General features: G+C 40.0%; 2 protein-coding genes across 3 annotated transcripts in view; one reads left to right on the top strand and one right to left on the bottom strand.

Annotated features, from left to right (window-relative positions):
* The window catches only part of myo7aa (myosin VIIAa), a 40,576-nt gene extending 29,228 nt beyond the window's left edge, over positions 1-11,348 (top strand). Inside the window, exons 35-52 of the mRNA XM_014015891.1 lie at positions 569-736; positions 2,184-2,301; positions 2,383-2,509; positions 2,618-2,781; positions 4,203-4,393; positions 4,544-4,668; positions 4,834-4,991; positions 5,189-5,342; positions 5,431-5,586; positions 6,577-6,682; positions 6,766-6,879; positions 6,945-7,032; positions 7,114-7,220; positions 7,297-7,482; positions 7,575-7,691; positions 8,615-8,698; positions 8,793-8,912; positions 9,280-11,348. Coding sequence (XP_013871345.1) covers positions 569-736; positions 2,184-2,301; positions 2,383-2,509; positions 2,618-2,781; positions 4,203-4,393; positions 4,544-4,668; positions 4,834-4,991; positions 5,189-5,342; positions 5,431-5,586; positions 6,577-6,682; positions 6,766-6,879; positions 6,945-7,032; positions 7,114-7,220; positions 7,297-7,482; positions 7,575-7,691; positions 8,615-8,698; positions 8,793-8,912; positions 9,280-9,372 — 2,376 coding nt within the window. The 3' untranslated portion in view covers positions 9,373-11,348. The remainder of the gene's footprint in view (positions 1-568; positions 737-2,183; positions 2,302-2,382; positions 2,510-2,617; positions 2,782-4,202; positions 4,394-4,543; positions 4,669-4,833; positions 4,992-5,188; positions 5,343-5,430; positions 5,587-6,576; positions 6,683-6,765; positions 6,880-6,944; positions 7,033-7,113; positions 7,221-7,296; positions 7,483-7,574; positions 7,692-8,614; positions 8,699-8,792; positions 8,913-9,279) is intronic.
* Positions 11,349-12,376: 1,028 nt separating this feature from the next.
* gdpd4a (glycerophosphodiester phosphodiesterase domain containing 4a) overlaps positions 12,377-19,892 on the bottom strand; it is a gene marked incomplete at its 5' end in the record, with an annotated part of 10,854 nt that continues 3,338 nt past the window's right edge. Inside the window, 9 exon segments of one of the 2 annotated variants that reach the window (XM_014015913.1) lie at positions 12,377-13,872; positions 14,171-14,250; positions 14,511-14,593; positions 15,045-15,192; positions 16,824-16,981; positions 17,101-17,319; positions 17,553-17,703; positions 18,142-18,224; positions 18,433-18,578. In XM_014015913.1, coding sequence (XP_013871367.1) covers positions 13,766-13,872; positions 14,171-14,250; positions 14,511-14,593; positions 15,045-15,192; positions 16,824-16,981; positions 17,101-17,319; positions 17,553-17,703; positions 18,142-18,224; positions 18,433-18,578 — 1,175 coding nt within the window. 2 annotated transcript variants of the gene reach the window in all.

The raw sequence follows: 19,892 nt of genomic DNA, 5'->3' as shown, positions 1-19,892 counted from the left end.
GCTGTCAGTCATTATACCATGCCCCCTGTCCACTGAGGCCCCGCCCCCACACCAAAACAGAGCCAGAAGTTTGAAACTAAAAAAAAATAGAAAAGAATCTGACAAGTACTTTTAAACTTTTTTTTCTCAGTTTTAACTAATTTTTCAGTTTCATTTATTTTTTGTTTCAAGTTTAAATTTTTTTTACAAACTTTATGGCACCTATTCAGCTCCATAAATGACTCCTTTGTAAACTAGTTCTACAAAATGCCCGCACAGGCCAGTCCGTCTTTATGCTTCTCGAGAATTATTTTGTCAACTGAGGCCGTCCCCTGTACAAAGAAAATCACAGCTCATCCCGTGCGGACATTAGCTTTCAGAAATAAAGCGAGCATCGTGGAACAAAAGGAGGCATGGAGCAGAACTTAGAGCAGAACTCACTAAATGTGCGATGAACGTCTGTCTTGTATTGATCTCTAAACGTTTTTTTCTCACGACTACATCAGAATTAGCGTTTCTCTTCTTCCGTATTCTTCACATTTCAGTAAACGCTTGTGCTGCGTGTATCTGTTTGTTCTTGTAACTTCAGGACGACCTGGCAGAGCTGGCCTCGCAGCAGTATTACGTCGACTACGGCTCAGAGATCCTCCTGGAGCGTCTGCTGAGCCTCATCCCGTCCTACATCCCCGACAGAGAAATCAGCTCCTCCAAGTCGGTGGAGAAATGGGCTCATTTCATCATGGCTGCACACAAAAAGGTGACTTTTCTCAACAAAAACTGATGTTTTCTCACTAAAAGCTCAATTTTTGAACTAACCAGTATTTACATGTTTCAATCAAATCACAGGTTGATAATATAACAGACATCTTTTTGTGTTAAAGTAAATGTTTTCAGTTTGATTTATGGTAGGGCTATTCAACTGGCGGCCAACTGAGTGACCAAAGTTCAGCCCGCCAATTGGTTCGTCATCTCTTAAGCCCAAACCCCCAGTTTTCCTCTTTAGTTATTATAAGTTACTGACTTTACTGATTACTGTAAGTTCTTTAAATTAGACATAGACATGTTTGGTATCTACAGAAACATCAGAATCTAATGTCATCATCGTATGTTGCGGGTGTTTCGGAGAAACTGAGATGTTTATTTTCTAAACATGATGTCCCAGTGGCTTTCAAACCCCAAAACACATTACGGCAAAAGCTGGTTCACCCCAAAGATCCGGTGCCCCGGCACAAACAGAGCAATGTTGTATATGCTGTTAAGTGCCAGGAGGACTGTGACCAGTTATACATCGGGGAAACAAAGCAGCCACTGTTCAAAAGAATGTCCCAACACAGACGAGCTACATCTAATGGCCAGAACTCTGCAGTTTTCACTCATTTACAGGCCAGCGGTCACTCTTTCAGAGATGAGGATGTTCTCATTCTTGATAGAGAGGAACGTTGGTTTGAGAGAGGAGTAAAAGAAGCCATTTTTGTGAAGAAAGACCGTCCATCATTAAACAGAGGTGGAGGCCTCCGTTTTCAATTGTCCCCCTCCTACAGCATGGCCATTGCCAGTATCACTCCACCCCCTGTTAACAATAAGTGTTAATTAGGTGTCAACGATAGCCATGTGATGTGAGTATCAGTCAKATGGAGGCAGGGTTTAAAAGCCTGAATTTTGCCTGAAACTCTCAGACTGAAGAAGTCTCTTGGAGGAGAGACGAAACGTTTCATTAGAGAAGAACCCGTCCAGAAGACCTATACAATTTTTTTGTTTTTGATTTTCTTACCTGGATTACTGAGATGCATCAGGACATCAGAATCTTGGCTAGAATCTGGTCAAAAACATTTTTATAAACACTCAAGACAGTTAAAACTACAAGCAGATGAAGATAAAACTATGAAAATGAAAATAAAATTGGTTTAAAAGTCAGAGATGTCAAAATATTTGTGTTAAATATGAGGCGGAATGTGTTCTTTTTGTTTTTGATATTGTTTTATTATCACTACTTTTATTCCATAGGGTTCTGTATGTTGTATTATGATTAAATGCAGCAAAATAAACTATTTCAAAGGTAACAGATCTTTGTAATACTTGGTTTATTTGCATGATAACTTTAATTGCTGGATGTTCGGCCCCTGAACTTGCCCTGCAGTAACTGTGGCCCCCGGAGCAGTTTAGTTGAATAGCCCTGGTTTAAGTCATATGTCTGGTCTGCTCAGGGTATCTACGCTCAGAAGAGGTTTGACCCTCAGAAGGTGAAGGAGGAAGTTGTGGACTTCGCCCGTCACAAGTGGCCTCTGCTGTTCTCTCGTTTCTATGAAGCCTTCAAGTTCTCAGGTGGGAATTATTAACTCATTAACTGAATTACTGATTTAATAATGAAACAAAAAGACAATCTTTTTTTTGGTTCCTCTTTAGGTCCCAGCCTGCCTAAAAACGACTTGATCGTTGCCGTGAACTGGACCGGGGTTTATTTTGTGGACGAGCAGGAACAGGTGCTCTTAGAGCTCTCCTTCCCAGAAATCACTGCAGTTTCCAGCAGCAGGTCAGAAATGTGACTGTTCTCTCCTCACCGTGTAGGTTTTTCCTCTGAAGCCCAGCTGCTGCTGCTGCATCAGATCACCTCTTTTATTGGATTGTTTTTTTCCTTCAGAGGAGGGAAGCTACAGGGTCAGAGCTTCACTTTGGCCACCATCAAAGGAGAAGAGTACACCTTCACCTCCAACAACGCAGAAGACATCCGAGACCTGGTGGTGACCTTCCTGGAAGGTCTGAGGCAGAGGTCCAAGTTTGTGGTGGCGCTGCAGGACAACTCTGGTAAGTCCAGACCGCACCATGTTCTGATTTTATTAAGATTGTCCCAGATGTCCCCGCCCATTTACAGTTTTAATCTCAACATCATGTAGTAGTTTTAGTTTGGATTCTCAGTAATTATTCATTTACTTAAGATTATAGTTTATTCTGAGGATTTCCTGATTCATCATCTAGTATCGAGACAAATCCTCATACTCTGAAAAAGATTTAAAAAATTTTTTTCATCCCATATTTGTGGCACCCACTAGATGGACCCTGCAGCTCCTCAACATCAGAGTTAAAATCTTTGCTTGATCTTGATTGTTAGGATTAGTTTAACCAGATGAGAGACTCTGCTTGAGTCTCAGGGTTTAGTGCTATAAATACAGAATGTTTACATGTGACGTATTGTACGTTTATATAAAGGTCCTCAATTTTTGTGTTGACCAACTAGACCAGTTAGGTTAGACCAGGGGTTATTCAGGGAGCCAGTTACTGCAGGTCAACAGCTGAGGGGCCGAACATGCAGCAATTAAAGTCATTATGTAAATAAACCAAGTATTACAGAGATCTGTTACCTTTAAAATAGTTTATTTTGCTGCATTTAATCATAAATACAACATACAGAACACTATAAAAGTAGTGATAATTAAACAATATCAAAAACAAAAATAACTTATTTTGCCTCCTATTTAACACAAATAATATTTTAACATCTCTGACTTGACAAATTTTTAAACCAATTTAATTTTCACTTTCATAGTTTTATCTTTGACTGCTTTTAATTTTAATTGTCTTGGATGATCAAAGAAATGTTTTTTTTACCAGCTTCCAGCCAAGATTCTGATGTTTCTGTGGATACCACATGTCTACGTATGTTGAACTAAAAGAACTTTGAGTAATTAAAGTAGAAAGCCAGGGGTTTGGACTTAGTAGATGAATGAACCAATTGGCAGGCCGAACTTTGGTCACTCCAGCCCGCAGGCCACCAGTTGAATAGCCCTGGGTTAGACCAAAAGCCAAAAATAAAATAAAAATAAATGTAAAAAGCCAAAGCCAAAATGTTTGTTTGCCATAAAGCCAGAGCCAAGACCAAAAGTCAAAGCTAAAAAAGACCAAATGACAAAGAAAAAGCCAAACAGTCAAAAAGAAGCCAAAGTCTAAACAAACCAAAGCATAAAAAATAAAAGAAAAAAAGGAAAAGAAAAAATGCCAAAAGGAGAAGCCAAAATATTATGTTAGCCAAAAAGCCAGAGCCAAAAGACAAAGACAAAAAAAAAAAAAGCCAAAAAGCTAAAGCCTAAAGACGCTAAAACCTAGGGGCCAAATCCAAAAAAGCCAAAAATATGTATGTAGAGTATAAATGTACAGTTAAAAGCAGTAAATCTGATGCTTTTATTGTTGTTTTTATTATTAACACTGATCAGACATCTGTGTTTCCACAGCTGCTGAGGGGTCCACCTTCCTGAGCTTCCTGAAGGGAGACCTGATCATGCTGGACCAGGACCTAGGAGAGCAGGTTCTGAACTCAGGCTGGGCTCATGGGATTAATGAACGAACCAATCAGAGAGGAGATTTCCCAGCCGACTGCGTTTACGTCCTGCCCTCCGTGACCCGACCTCAGCAAGAGATAGTGGTACGTTGGAAAATAAAAACACTTAGTGTTGCTGTAAATAACTTTCAGTGGATTAGAGTGAGATCACCAGAGATGGGATTTGTTGCTTTTGTTTGACACCGCTTCATAAAACAAACAAAAGATGTTATCTGATATAATCCAACCAATCAGGCGATGGTTACCATGACACCAGACCAGCGACAGGAATCAGCTCGAGTCTCTCAGATCATCCTGCCGGAGACGGAGGATCGACTGAAACCGTACACTCTGGAGGAGTTCTCCTACGACTACTTCAGGTGATGAACAAAGATTACACCTGTTTCATGTAAACTTTAAGGTGAACGCTCCTGAAAACTTTACTCAGGTATGAAGATCAAAGGTCAGATTGTTTGAAAACTTCACCCAAACGTCTCAAACAGATAAAACATCGCTTGTTTTATCATTTTATACATTTATTTCAGACCTCCTCCCAAACACACTCTGAGCAGAGTGATGGTCACGAAGAACCGAGGGAAGGACAAGCTGTGGAGCTGCACCAGAGAGCCGCTGAAGCTGCCGCTGCTGAAGAAGGTGGTCAACCACGAGGACCTGGCTCAGGAGGCCTGCATGGCCTTCATCGATATCCTTTAAACGTGTTTGGAGCCACATTGCCGGGTTTCCTCTGAACATGATGACTGATTAGCCCAGATCTGACAGATCTTAGGTTAATTGAAGTTAAAAGAAATAGAAAATGGGGAAATGCTGTTTTGGGACTCAGGTTAGATATTTGTGTCGACGGGTAGACGAGGTTGTTTGGTCCCTTGACACTGAGCCCACCTATGATGAAGTACATGGGCGACTACCCGTCCAGACGGACGCGCTCCGTCAACGAGCTGACGGACCAGATCTTTGAAGGAGCCCTGAAGGCCGAGCCCCTGAAAGACGAGATCTTCTGTCAGATCATCAAACAGCTCACCGACAACCACGTCAAGTGTGTGAGCTCACGCCGACATGAAGGAGCATGTACCCGTGGTCAGAACCTGAACCTGAACCTGAACCTAAGCTGTGTTCTGCTGCAGGTACAGCGAGGAGAAAGGCTGGGAGCTGCTGTGGTTGTGCACCGGTCTTTTTCCTCCCAGCAACGTCCTGCTGCCCCACATCCAGCGTTTCCTCCAGTCCAAGAAGCACCACCCGCTCTCTGCAGACTGCATGCAGAGACTGCACAAAGCTCTGCGGTAAGACCTTCTGAAGTCCACCCTGAACCCTGCTGGTGTCCTAAAACCCACCCTGAACCCTGCTGGTGTCCTAAAACCAACCCTGAACCCTGCTGGTGTCCTAAAACCCACTCTGAACCCTGACTAATGTCCTAAAACCCACCCTGAACCCTGCTGGTGTCCTAAAAACCACCCTGAACCCTGCTGGTGTCCTAAAAACCACCCTGAACCCTGCTGGTGTCCTAAAACCCACTCTGAACCCTGACTAATGTCCTAAAACCCACCCTGAACCCTGCTGGTGTCTTAAAACCCACCCTGAAGCCTGACTAATGTCCTAAAACCAACCCTGAACCCTGCTGGTGTCCTAAAACCCATCCTGAACCCTGCTGGTGTCCTAAAACCCATCCTGAACCCTGCTGGTGTCCTAAAACCCATCCTGAACCCTGCTGGTGTCCTAAAAACCACCCTGAACCCTGACTAATGTCCTAAAACCCACCCTGAACCCTGCTGGTGCCCTAAAACCCATCCTGAACCCTGACTAATGTCCTAAAACCCACCCTGAACCCTGACTAATATCCTAAAACCCACCCTGAACCCTGCTGGTGTCCTAAAACCCACCCTGAACCCTGCTGGTGTCCTAAAACCCACTCTGAATCCTGACTAATGTCCTAAAACCCACCCTGAACCCTGCTGGTGTCCTAAAACCCACTCTGAATCCTGACTAATGTCCCAAAACCCACCCTGAACCCTGATGGTGTCCTAAAACCCACTCTGAATCCTGACTAATGTCCTAAAACCCACCCTGAACCCTGATGGTGTCCTAAAACCCACCCTTAACCCTGCTGGTGTCCTAAAATCTGTTGGAGAACAAAACCATGGTTTGGACGTGTCCAGAGGAGGGACAGTGTTGGTTTGATTATCAACAGAATAAAGATTATTTCCTTTCTTCATTTTATTGATTTATATTCTAACTTCTCATTAATTTTTATTTTGTTTTTGGTCTAAAATCAGAAACGGATCCAGGAAGTATCCTCCTCATCTGGTGGAGGTGGAGGCCATCCAACACAAAACCACCCAGATCTTCCACAAGGTCTACTTCCCCGACGACACAGACGAGGTCCGACAGTTCTTCACTCAGCAGTAAATAAAAAGGTTGGACGTTTTATTTTGAAAGGTTCTGTTTTCTGGTTGATCCCGCAGGCGTTCGAGGTGGAGTCCAGCACCAAGGCCAAGGACTTCTGTCTGAACATCTCCACCAGACTGCTGCTGAAATCTCCTGAAGGCTTCAGCCTCTTCGTGAAGATCTCCGACAAGGTCAGAGGTCAGAGGTTCACAGGTTGTTGTTGTTGTTGTTGTTGTTTACTGTTTGTTGTCTGCAGGTCATCAGTGTGCCTGAAGGAGACTTCTTCTTCGACTTTGTCCGACATCTGACCGACTGGATTAAAAAATCTCGACCGGCTAAAGACGGTTGGTTTCTTTAAATGATAAAACATGGAGAAAATAAGTTTTTTCCTCAGTTTTAGAGGCTGTTTTTCTTCAAACCTGCAGGAATCATCCCCTCTCTGACATATCAGGTGTTCTTCATGAAGAAGCTGTGGACCAGCACAGTTCCAGGGAAGGATTCGTTTGCAGACTCCATTTTTCACTACTACCAGGTCAGAGGAACTTTACTTTTAAAATATTATTTCAGATTGTTTCTAACTCCCAGCTGTTTCCTCCTTTTATTTCCAGGAGCTTCCTAAATATCTGCGTGGCTACCATAAATGTTCCAGAGAGGAGGTCTTCCAGCTCGGAGCGCTCATCTATCGCGTCAAGTTTGAGGACGACAAATCCCACTTTCCTACAATTCCCAAGATGCTTCGGGAGCTGGTTCCCCAGGACCTGATCCGTCAGATGTCGCCGGACGACTGGAAAAGAGTAAATATGATCAGAACAGATGATTTTTATTGAAATTATTAAAAACTGTGGCAGAAAAACTGAATTAACTTCAATAATTTATTTATTTACAGTCTGTAATTGCGTACTTCAATAAACATCCCGGTAAATCACGAGAAGAGGCCAAACTCTTGTTCCTGAAGATCATCTACAAATGGCCAACCTTTGGCTCCGCCTTCTTTGAGGTTAAGGTAAACAGACCTGTCGGCAGCTCTCTCTGGGTTTAAAATGATCAGACATTTTTCTTCCAGAAGTTTTTATTTATGTATTTTTTTGGCATATATTTCGTTCAGCAATTTTTTGTGCTATTTCAAACTTTTATACATCAAAACGTTCAGCTCCTTCAGGACGTTTTCACTATGTTTCATTTTTCAGCAATTTTGACTTTTTGACTTATTTAGCGTTTTCAGCCATATAAAAAAATTTAAAATAAATGGAGCTCCATTCAACATCCATAAAACAATTTAAAATGTTTATAAACTTTTACTTGCATTTCAATTTTTGATCTGCTTTAACTTTTGTGTTCTAATTTCAGCTTCTTTTTTTGCGAAGTTTAGCTTTTTCAGCAATTCTCCTACTCTTTTCAGCTACTCTGTTTGTTTTAACCTTTTTCTACTTCTATCAGCTTCTTTCTGCAGATTTAAGTGTTTTATTTCAACTGGTTTTTTTCAATTTACGCTACTTTATCAATTTTGGCTAATTTTAGCTTTTTCAGCCATTATTCTACTCTTTTCGGCTATTATATTTAAACTTTTTTTTACTTGTATCAGCTTTATTCTGCTAATTTAAGCTTTTTATGCCTATTTCAGCTGGTTTTTGCAGTTTAAGCAATTTTTAAATCTATTTTAGCTCATTTTAGCTTTTTCAGCTAAATTCACCTTTTTGTGATAATTTCAGCTCATTATCACTTAATTCAGTAAACATGCCCTTTCTGCTTTTTGTGCTAGATTCAGGTTTTTCAGCTACTTTTCTGCAAATTTCTGCCCTTTTTTGCTAATTTACAACAAATTGCAAAATGTTAAAAAAAAACAACAGAAAATCCAAATCTTTATTTTATTTTATTTTACTCACTGAAGAGAATCGAAGTTTTACTGTCAGGTTTTTATTTTTTAAGCAAACCACAGAACCCAACTACCCAGAGATCCTCCTGATCGCCATCAACAAACACGGAGTCAGCCTCATCGACCCGAAGACTAAGGTTTGTTTCAGAGGAGAGGCTGCGCTCGTTAAGCTGTCTGCAGGTGCAGCTCAGAGCCTCTGTTTAATAAAAGTTTATTTTTTATTTATTTCAGGACATCTTGATCACCCACCCCTTCACTAAGATCTCCAACTGGAGCAGCGGGAACACCTACTTCCACATCACCATCGGCAACCTGGTGAAAGGAAGCAAACTGCTGTGTGAAACCTCGCTGGTGAGTCAGAAACTCGTTAAATCTTCTCACACAAACTCACGTTTAATTAATAATTCTAGAATTTTCGCATTCATAAAATAAGATTTAATCAACAAAGACAAATCAGTAAAATCCAGGAGACGGTATGAACTCTATGATTTCTGCTCAGTTTTTTATATTTTCATCAAATCTGAAAGTATTTTTAAATCAAACTGTAGCAGTAGTTTTACAGAACTGAAAAGTGGGTCTGCACTCAATGTAAACAAAGCCCTCGATTGATTTAAACGGCCTGTTCTTCATGATTTTGCAGGTAGTAGATTGTGTGTTTGTGTGTGTGTGTGTGTGTGTGTGTGTGTGTGTGTGTGTGTGTGTGTGTGTGTACCTGCAGGGCTACAAGATGGACGACCTCCTGACCTCCTACATCAGTCAGATGCTGACCAGCATGAACAAGCAGCGGAGTGGGCGGGGCCAGGGCAAGTGAACGTCTTACTGGCAGGAGGCCGTCGAGCTCATCCGCCTCCTGCGTCCCGTCGGTCAGCACTGCAGCTGGGGGCGGAGCTTCTCCCACCAGCTGTGGAGGATGAGCCGCAGCCCCTCCGGCAGCTCGGCCGGGTCCAGCCTCACCGGGGCGAGCTCGTCTGCGGGCGGCGGCGAGGACGACCCCGGCGAGGGTCCCAGCAGCCGTCACCTTTACAGCTACGAGGAAGACGAGCTGTCCAGTGAGGATGACTACCTCTGACCCCTCCCAGCTGTCCGTCACGGTTCTGCTGCAGCTTCTAACATCTGGACTGTTGATACCAGAGCTTGGATTAGATCAGCTCTTTATAAAAAGTTTTTATATTAAACCAGCTGATGTTGTTAGGATGAATAATGATATAATACAAACTCTTTCATTTAATGAAGCGTGCAGAAACTTCAACCTGTTGGAACAGACTGAATAAATAACTTCAGACTCACTTTAGAAGCTTTTTAACCCAGAATAAATATTTAATAAGACTTTGATTTTGTTGTCATATTTCTAATGAAGACTAAAGAATATATGACCCATCACACTGAACTGAGGATTAATTGCATTTTGTCAAAAATATAATGAACAAATTCCTTTTCTACAAGAAAATAATTAATTGTTTAAGCCTGTTTTTGAGACGTAGCTACAAAACGTTTTTGTCATTTTCCCTGCGAGCTAGCCGTTTTTTTTTTCTTCCCAGCTGGTAAAACCTAATATTCAAGTATTTTTGAGGTTTCTTCTTTAAATGACATTGAATATAAATGACAGAATATTCCTCATTAGAATAACCTAAAAATAGGATCCAGGTGTCAAAATGTAGCTTCAAACGCAGAAATCTGAAACAGAACTGATGTGATGGCTCACACTAAACCATCTTTTCCTGCTTCTTTTGCATAAAATCAGGACGTTTTACTTTCATTCGTACAGAAATTCAAGTTTTTCTTTGCTGCACTTTTATAAGTGGATTGAAAAAAAAAACCTCTTAAAAGAATCTGAACCTTTTTCCAAAAACTTGGTTTAATTTTATTAACTTATGTCTGATTTAAAGATTTTACTTCATATTAACCTTTTTAATCCACATCTTCTATTTAATCTATTTATTACCCAGAATCCTTTGAGAAGCAGCTGCTGTTTTGGGTTTTAGATGTATTTAAATGTTTTATTGTGTAACTTTTATTTTAAATCAACAAAATGACTTCCTGGTGAGGCGGTTCAGAACCTGAAGGGAAGCTGAGGTGGACCAGGGTCTGGTCTCGTTTACCGACACCTAAAAGTTCGGCTTTTCTTTGTTTTTGTCTCTGAATGTTTTACCAAGTTAAAATAATTTACAGAAAACTTCTCAAATTTATAAATCAGTTCTTTTTATAAAATTATAATCGACCCACAGGTTGTCCCTGCTGCAGGGTTAAATCCTCAGAGAAGGAATTCCTGACAAACATTATTTTAAAACTACAGGATTTATATAAAAAAAATAAATATTTTGTAATTTTTAATTTGACACAAAATTTTCAGGAACCTTCATTTTCTTTAATTCTGTCCTCTCAGTCTGAAACTTTTTTTCATGAACCTAAAGTTTTATATGTTCGAATAAAAACAGTTTGGTGCCAACAGGTTCTGTTTGATGTGTTCGTCTGATAAAAGTTAACTTTGTTTTCATCTTTTTAAAGTGTAATTCAGCTTTTTTTGTCTTGTGTTTGTACAAAACATTAAATAAAACTCGTGATTTGTGCGACATTAAATATATTTAGCACTTATTGTTTTTAAATTGTAACTTTTCTTTCATTCGGTCGATGTAAACAAACCACAAACATTATTTTATTGTAAATATGACATTAAAATAAAGAGAGAAAAAAACATAGACAAATTGTTTCTGCAATAGTTTATTACCAGATGACAGGAGCCTTTAAAATCAGAAAATAAACAGTAAAAAAAAAAAAAAAACATTATTTGTAAAATTAAAATTGTCATTTTGGTAAAACAAAGAAAAAAATCTCCACAGAGATCTGAATGAAGAGAATATATATATAATTATATATAATATTATACAACTTGTTTCCAGCTCGTTATTCCAGAACCAAGACTCTTTTTCTAACCCAGATGTTGGATTAAAAAATAACAATAATTCATGACCCAAAACTTCAAAGTAATTCTGTAAAAATGGATCAAATTACAGTGAATTGTTGGGAAATTTGGGACGAGAAAGTCTTAAAGTAAAAGTCGACTCACAATTTTTTTATTTAGAAAGGTTTCTTATTCAGAGGTTTTCAAACTGGGGTCCCAGGACCTCCAGGGGTCCATAAGCCATCTCTTGGAGTTCGTCAAAAAATGTAATAAATTGTTAATTTGTTTTTTCTTTTAAAAATGCATTTGAGGAACAATGCAGTAGTAAAACAAACATACTAAACCAAACAAAAACAATATTCCCATGGTTTTTAGAGGTTAAAATGACAGTAAATGGGGTTTATGAGAGGGTCTCACCCTTGTAAGGGGTCCCCAGGTCCAAAAAGTTGTTCTAATTAACTCAATTAATAAAACTGCAACTGGACAATTGAAAAAAAATGGCACAAGGTAAAATAAAAAAGGTGCAGAGGGTCCAATAAGTGCTGAATAAGAGTTTTTGTTGGAATGTCAAAAAAATAAAATCAAGATAAACGTTTAGAGTTGGTCCAAACCATGAAAATGATTTTATACGTGGAATAATTCTGATAAACTGGACTGACTGAAGGCAGCTGAGAGTAAACAACAACCTGCTGTCAGACACGTTCATAAACATCTGTTACCTTCTGGTTTTTTCTCTTTAAAAAAATATCCAGCGTTTGCTTGTTTTAATAAAATAACATGCAGATCAGCGTGCAAAGGTCACTTGCATGGAGAAACTTTAAATCTTTAAAAAAAAAAAAACTAACTCTTTGTCTGGAGGTCCGCAGGGCTGAGTTTCCAATGAAGAAAATAAAGCCTGCGCTCTCCACCTCCCTGCTGTTATTTGAGACGAATGTTTATTTCATTGTGAGAAGAAAATTCATTCAAATTTGTCCGTGTCAGCAAAATAACCGGCGCAACAAATCCAACACATGCCAGGCTCAAAATGCAAAGCATCTCTGCGCAGAGGGGAAAAAGAAACACACACCAGACTCGCTCGCTAAAAACGAACGGTCGCACGGTGAAAAAAAAAACAATCATATTCAATAGAATAAATACAGCTGAGCAGAGCTGTAGCTTCGATGCTTAGCCTAAAAGATCAGCTATTCTTAACACAAATATTTTACAGCTAAGTGCTAACCACGATCAAACCACGGTACGGAACGTTAGCTAGGTTGCGTTTGCTAAGAGATTATTCATCTAATTTCTAGGTTTTGTAGATTTAAAAAAAAATTACAGAAACTTCTGACAGCAGATGAATATTTCCCAACCAGACTTCTCGTTATACAGATTTTATGGATATTTTTCGTTTTTAAATGGCACTTCTACTTCTCCAACATGGCACAGAAATCTGGCACTAATCAGCTTTACGTTAAAAATAGAGACAGCTCCTGATTAATGTTTTCAGTTTCTTTTTCTTAGGAATCTCAGAGCAGCTTGGTTTTTTTTTAATTGGCACAATTTTCCAGTAAAAACAAAAACAACTCCCGCCCGTCCTGAAACGACCCCGGTGCTCCTGAGCAGCATGGCTTTTCTCACAGATACATTCAGTTTAGGACGAAACAGAAACACAAACTCCTCTCAAGTCTCAGGTTTACATTCGTTCTGTCGCACAAACACAGAGAACAGGTTAAAGGAGACCCTCGCTTCCAGACAAATCATAAAAACCCCTCTTTGTGCCCTCAGCTTAACATCAGTCGTTTCTTCTGCTCGACGTTAAAAGCACCGGACTCTAAAGATGATCTGAAAACTAAAACTGCGGCAACATGCGTTAGCTCGGCTCGTTACAATCCTCACACACACATCAGATTTGAGGTCATGTTGTGAAAAAAAAATAAAGCAAACTTCGTTCTGAAATTAAAAAAATAAAAGCCCAGAGGTCGGTCCGTTCTTTAGAAAATAAAACAGGTCTCCTTTAAGATGTGGTTGAACCCGATACGTCTGACAGTAAAAACTATAGTTTGTGCGTAAAATATATAGATCCGGATATCATTTGGTATTCAGGATGTTGGGTCGGTACAGCAGACGTCGAGTCGTTGAGCTCAGCTGGTGGGATGGACGGTGGGCGGGTCTTTCTGTGTCGTCAGATCAGCAGGTGAATCGAGTCTTTTTGTCTCTATGTCCCCAAAAATGGCCGTCTACGTTGTCCTCCCTCCACTTTTCTACTTATTTAAGATCAAATCTGAAATTTTACGCCGTTTTCTTGCCTGTGATCCGGCCCCCTCCATCACTCCTCTGTGATGGTGGGCAGGTGAGGGGTGCTGGGTGAACCAGGGGCACTGCGGAGGTCGGGCCGGACGCCGACGCTGGAGATGGACCACACGTCGCTCATCTCTGCGAACGGAGGAAGACGTGGGTCAGAACTCAGAGGGAATAAAGAGGCGGCGGCGCAGAACGCTCCTGAAGCGGGGGGCGGGGACACGGCATGCAGGGAGTCATGGGCTGAACACCGACGACGGGGAGATGTTTGTCACAGCGGGGGGGTCAGCGTGCAGAGGGTTCCAGCGAACACAGACGACCTCCGAAGAGTCTGACGCACACGGCAGAACACGACACGACACAAAGCGGGGGGATCACAGCGTGCAAACGAAACGACTGACAAACAGAAAATGACAAAGAAATGTTTTCATACCTGTCCTGAATTTACTGTACGGTCCGTTCTCCTGAGTCTGACTGCTGCCGGACCAGAAGGGGAGGCCTCTCTCTCTCCACCTGACACACACACACACACACACACACACGCACGCACGCACACACACACGCACGCACGCACGCACACACACAGATCAGACAAGCAGAACACGACCAGTTTGTTTCTGTGTTCTACAAACGAGGCAATGAAGCAGCTTTGATGTAACCAGAACAGAAAACAGATAAAAGGAGGCTGTGAAGATCAAACAAACATCTTCCAACTTCACGCTAATCGAACTTCATCAACGTTTAAACTAAAATCCCAATAAAGCGTGTCTTACCAGTGGAAGATGAAAATCGCAAAGATGAGGAAGGCAGACGCAAAATCAGTGACGATCCACATTAAGCTGTATTCCTCCGGAGTCTGGGGAAAAACAAAAACAAAGTGTTGATTCTTTAAAAAAAAACACAAAACAAACGATCAGACTCGTTTAATCAAAGCGCTAACAGACACCGGTATGTTCCACTTATTAATTAGCGTCACTTCTGTGCAGACAGACTGTTATGTAAGCGAAAGGTATAATTTTCAAACGCCCACATCACCTGTTGAAAGCGTTAAGAGCCTGATTCAGAACGAGCCACTCTCCCACTCAGAGTCACGGCAGAGAGAAACCGTCTAACATGTAAATTAAAGTGTTTGTTCTGGAACATTCAAAGCCTTACATAATCATCGGAGTACGAGTGGTTTTTGTTTTCAACAGGAAAGTTAACTCCTGTTATTAAAGGACACCAGATTTTGCCGCTGGTTTACGTTTCCTTGAGAAAATAATATAAAATATATTCTATAAAGGATAAAGTGATTTGAGTCAGCTCACCATGAGGAAGAGAGGTTTGTTGATGTTGGACAGAATGTGGATTGAGTTGGTGGTGACAGACTGAGCTCCGGCGCACCAGGCCAGAGTATAAAGCCACGGCTGGCTGATCACGTACAGGTTAGTGGTGATGTTCACCGACTCGTATTTACTGCAGCAGAGAGGAGGGATGGGAGACAAAAGCAGCTTTAAAGTAGACATTTTATACTTTTAAATTCTTCCTTTTCACATTTAAATCCTTCTGTTGGGGTCTTTATAAAGTGGAGCTACAAAGCTTTGGTCTGAATTCCTCCTCATTCTAACTTTACCACTTTCCTGCTGTGTGTCTCAAAGCAGCTGGTTTTGCTACTGTTCCCTTTAAGACGCTATAAGCCCCGCCCCCTCCGGCTTCCAGACCGGTCCACTATGCAGCATGTAATGAAACAAGTATTCTCTTTCACTTTTGAATTTATTTTGTCCCATTGAAACATAAATTTTAAAGTCACAAATGATTTGAAATCTATTTTTTTTAATCAAATTAAGTAAAAAAGGGGGGGGGGGAAATGCAAAAAATATAAATAAATATATATAAACAGACAGGCTAAATATGACAAATCTCACATCTCATTACCCAGTCCCGCTCTGAGTCTCAATCGACACCGAACTTCATTTAAATTTCACCTCTTTTTATTTTCTTCCTCCTGTAGATTTTTTGGCATTTATCGAATAATTTCAGGCGTCAGCCAGAAAGGAGTTTGGGGGTTTTATGTTAGTTCGGCGGGGCGGGGGTGAGACCAGAGGGTGGATTGAGGTGTTATTTTCTCCATGAATCTGCTGGTCTTTTGCTGCAACTCGCTTCAAAATTGACCAAAGTTATAAAAAAAAAGTTTTTAAGTTATTTGACATAACTCTGGTTTTACTTGTTTTATCAACACAACTGGTGTAAAACTTGAAGTCTGACACAAACTGAAACAGAGAGGGCGTATCATTCCCTCTACAGGGATTTAAATCAGTCATGTGACAAAAATTCCAGAGTTAATCGTAATATTAATTAACCGTGATTAATTTTTTTAGCTAATATCGTCCAATCCTCTGTGATTGATACAAATTAAATAGTCACACATTCAACAAGACATCTTTGATAAAGAAGCATCAGAATCAGCTGAAAAGTTCAGGTTCTGATAAAATCCAAAGAAAGTTCATCAATAAAGCAAATCTCAGTGTGACTCACTGAACTATTTTCAGGTTGTTGTTTTTTTTTTTTTAAATCAAGTCCAAGTTTTTCTCTCAAAGTTTGTGTTTCTGACTGAGCACAGTTGTTTCTCCTGTTCAGATTCTGAGCCGTTCTCTTCCTCCTCCGCTCTTCTAATCTCTTCCTTTTTAACATTTTGATTCATTTCGCCTCTCGTTGCCCTTTAGCTCCCTGTCTTTCCTCAACTCAGCTCTCAGAGGTTTTTTTCTACGGTCATCCGTATCAAGAGTTACGTAACGAGACAGAGGCAACAAAGGTTCAAAGTTAAATGCCACTTTTCTCCAGGAACATAGAAAAGGAGAGTTTTTTTTTAAGGCAGATGAAAGCAGTTACATAAACGGTTATTTCCAGCAGTCATTGAATGAGAAAGTTGTCAGTCCATCACAGAGTCACACAAAAAGACAAACAACCCACACTCACTTAAAAACAATCTAACAGTCATGATTTTGGACTGTAGGAAGAAACCAGAGCGCCTAAAATAAACATGAATGTACAAACTTCCTGTTGTGACCAAGCGCTCTTTATTCCACTGAATTGATGAATGACTGTACCTGATCTGCTGCTGTGACATCTTGCTGTAGTGTAAATTCAGCCTGCTGATGTGATCGTCCATCAGCTCCTGAATGGAGGCTTTTTGTCCAGATGTCTGCTGCAGCTCTGGATCTGCAGCGTGGACCAGGTCTCTGTCCTCAGAGGGCAGCCACAGCACCTAGGGTACAAACAGAACGAATTAAAAGACGACAATCAGGCTTTTGTGAGAGTAGAAACACGTAAAATTAGTCAAAGGAATGAACTGAACTTTCTGCATGAATCTAATTTGAGGAGCACCTGTGAGGAGTTGATGTAATCCTGTACGACCTGCAGAGTGGTGTTGATGTACGACTGGCTGTATGGATGTCCGTACGGTGGCCTACGAAGGTCAAACAGCACCAGTTTCCCGCTTCGAGCTGCAACCTCCAGAAACTGGGCCAGCGAAGGGACGGACTGGTTCTGGGCCTTGGAGCGGTCCACCTCAGAGAGGGATGATGCAGTACCAAACGGATCCCTCTATAATTCATTGTACAAGAAAATCCACAATTAAATGTAGTCAAAAAATCTTAAATTTATGAGAAAATTAGTTTGATTTAAGTCAAAAATATCTAAATATTACAACATTTTTTTTCAAATCCTTTTCAATGTATTTGTTAAAGGCTTCAAATTCAAAATGAGTGAATATTTGCAAAAAATTAATAAAGTTTATGTGTTTGAACATTAAATTACTGTGTGTTTGTTAGTCGCACCAATAAGAACCATTTCCCAGCGTTCAGCTGCTGCAGCTCGGCCCAGGTGAACATGGAGGCGTCCAGGTGCGTTCGATTGGGGAACACCTCGGCCACGTCGGTGGTCCTCCTCAGAGTGGAGTCGTGCATCAGGAAGGGAACGCCGTCGTAGCTGCACGCAGCGATGCAAACATCGAGTGGTGACGCAGTGATAAACTCACACAAACATCACTTAAACACACACATCTACCCGACTACCCCACATGGGTCACCTGATATTAGATTAAACTGACCTACGAGTGCTAATCCCCGTGTTTTCAGGCTGTTAAACAGTGTGAACCTAAAGCTGTGTGCTAACAGGAGCGCTAGGAGCTAAGTGGATTAGCAGGGCAGCATCACAGAGCGGCACACACACATCTCATCTGTATAATCAGAATAAAAACCAGGCTCAGCCGAGGAACCGACTGATCCCACTGTGACTCCAGCAGAAAGAAAACAGGTTGTGAAATTAACTCCTTAATCACCAGCACCTCTACTGAGGGTTAGGCTGATTTAAAACTGCAAATCTGGTCTTTTCAGAGGCCAAGAAAGCAATAAAAGACTATAATACCTGATGGTGACATCTGTCTCCAGCCCTTCTCCTCCAGCTTCAACAGCTTTTTCAAATGACATCACTGTATTTTCTGGAGCGAGCTGAAAAAGAAATAAAATGCATCCACTTTCAAAAACCCCGTTTTACAATATAACACAACTTTATTTATAGAGAACTTTAAATTTAAATTACTGGGTTTGAATTTACCAAAATTTACTAATAAATCTGACAAATCTTGTTTATTATATTTGGCATTTTTATAGCTCTGAATCCCCAAAGAGTCTGAAAAACATGATTCTGCAGCCTCACCATCGGAGCTCCTCTGTGTCCGATGAGTTTCGGCGCAGGTCCGAGCGTTCCGGCTTCTTTGATGCAAGGCGAGTACATCCCCAGAGGAACCAGGTAGAGGGAGAACAGCACGGACAGGAACAGACCCAGAATTGCAACCTGGCGCACTGAACAGCACAACAAAACAAAAAGATATCTGTACACTGAAGAAATTTATATTAATAGAGAGCAGTTAGCTCGCAGTATGCTGGATATCAAACTGAATTAAACCAGTTTATTACAGTACATAATAATAATAATAATAATAATAATAAAATCTAGTAATGTTTTTATACAGTTTTCATTATTTATATGTATATTTTTCTTATTTTAAAGCATGAAACAAAAAGAAATTGCAGCTTTTTAAAGGAGAGTTCATATCGAGTTAACAGCTTTCAAATAATTAATACGAGGAATTTAAAATACAAGTACTTTAACGAATAATTAGCAAATTAAACTTGTAACGACACCACTGTATTTACTTGGATTGTTTAATTTAAAGTGCCTGTGATGTCAAAATTTTGTAATAAAAATTAATGCATTTTTGGAAAGATACCATTGATAACATATTGCAAAACAAATTTCATGTTGCTGAGATGAACAGTTGTTGAGATATTTGCATGTGAAGAAACAGGAAGTGATGTCAAAGGGGAATGTCAGCATGTAAACAGAGCGTTGCTACAACATAGATTGTAGAGAAGAATCTGATGTTTCTTTACATTATTTTTAGTTTCTATCAAAGAGAAATGAAGAAGAGTTAAAGTTTAAATAACTTCGTTTTAATAAACAGAGACCAGAGTGTTTATTTTATTAATGAGTTTCCCATTGATGTCACTTCCTGTTTCACTTTGGCTGAGCCAAATTTAAAAGAAAATAGGCCAGTTATGTGACAAAATGGGTAAAATCATGTGTACTATTCCAATTTTCTTAAGTCTAAAGATACTTTGAGTTTTTGTATTTGAAATAGGCATGTCACAGGCCCTTTAAGGTTAAATGACAGAGAAAAATAAATTTTGAAATTTTTGCTAAGGTCAGCAAGTTTGGAGAATGTTGTAATTTTCCTAATTTTATGGTGAGAAAACAAACAGAAAATATTAAAATATGATCTCAGCTCATTCTGGACGGCTTACTCAAGGCAAAAATAACAGTTTAACGTTGATTGCTAATAAATATTAATAAAATCTAGTAGTTTGTTTTAATAAAAATGCAGAGTTTTATGAATGTTTCTCTGTTTATTCATATAGTTAAAAGAAGAAAAAATGTTCTGCTTTGATGGAAAAATGTGGTCCAAAAATCATCAACTACCATATTTATTCGTGTATAATAAGATCATCATTTTTTGAGCTTAAAAAGAATTAAAAATCTAATCATCAATAAGCCGTGTTTAATACTACGCCCCCACTCACACACACACACACACACACACACACACACACACACAC

The sequence above is a fragment of the Austrofundulus limnaeus genome, unplaced genomic scaffold (genome assembly GCF_001266775.1).
Source record: "Austrofundulus limnaeus strain Quisiro unplaced genomic scaffold, Austrofundulus_limnaeus-1.0 Scaffold136, whole genome shotgun sequence".
Taxonomy (NCBI): Eukaryota; Metazoa; Chordata; class Actinopteri; order Cyprinodontiformes; family Rivulidae; genus Austrofundulus; species Austrofundulus limnaeus.
Note: the sequence above shows the minus strand (reverse complement) of the source record. Positions and strands in the feature narration are given on the sequence as shown.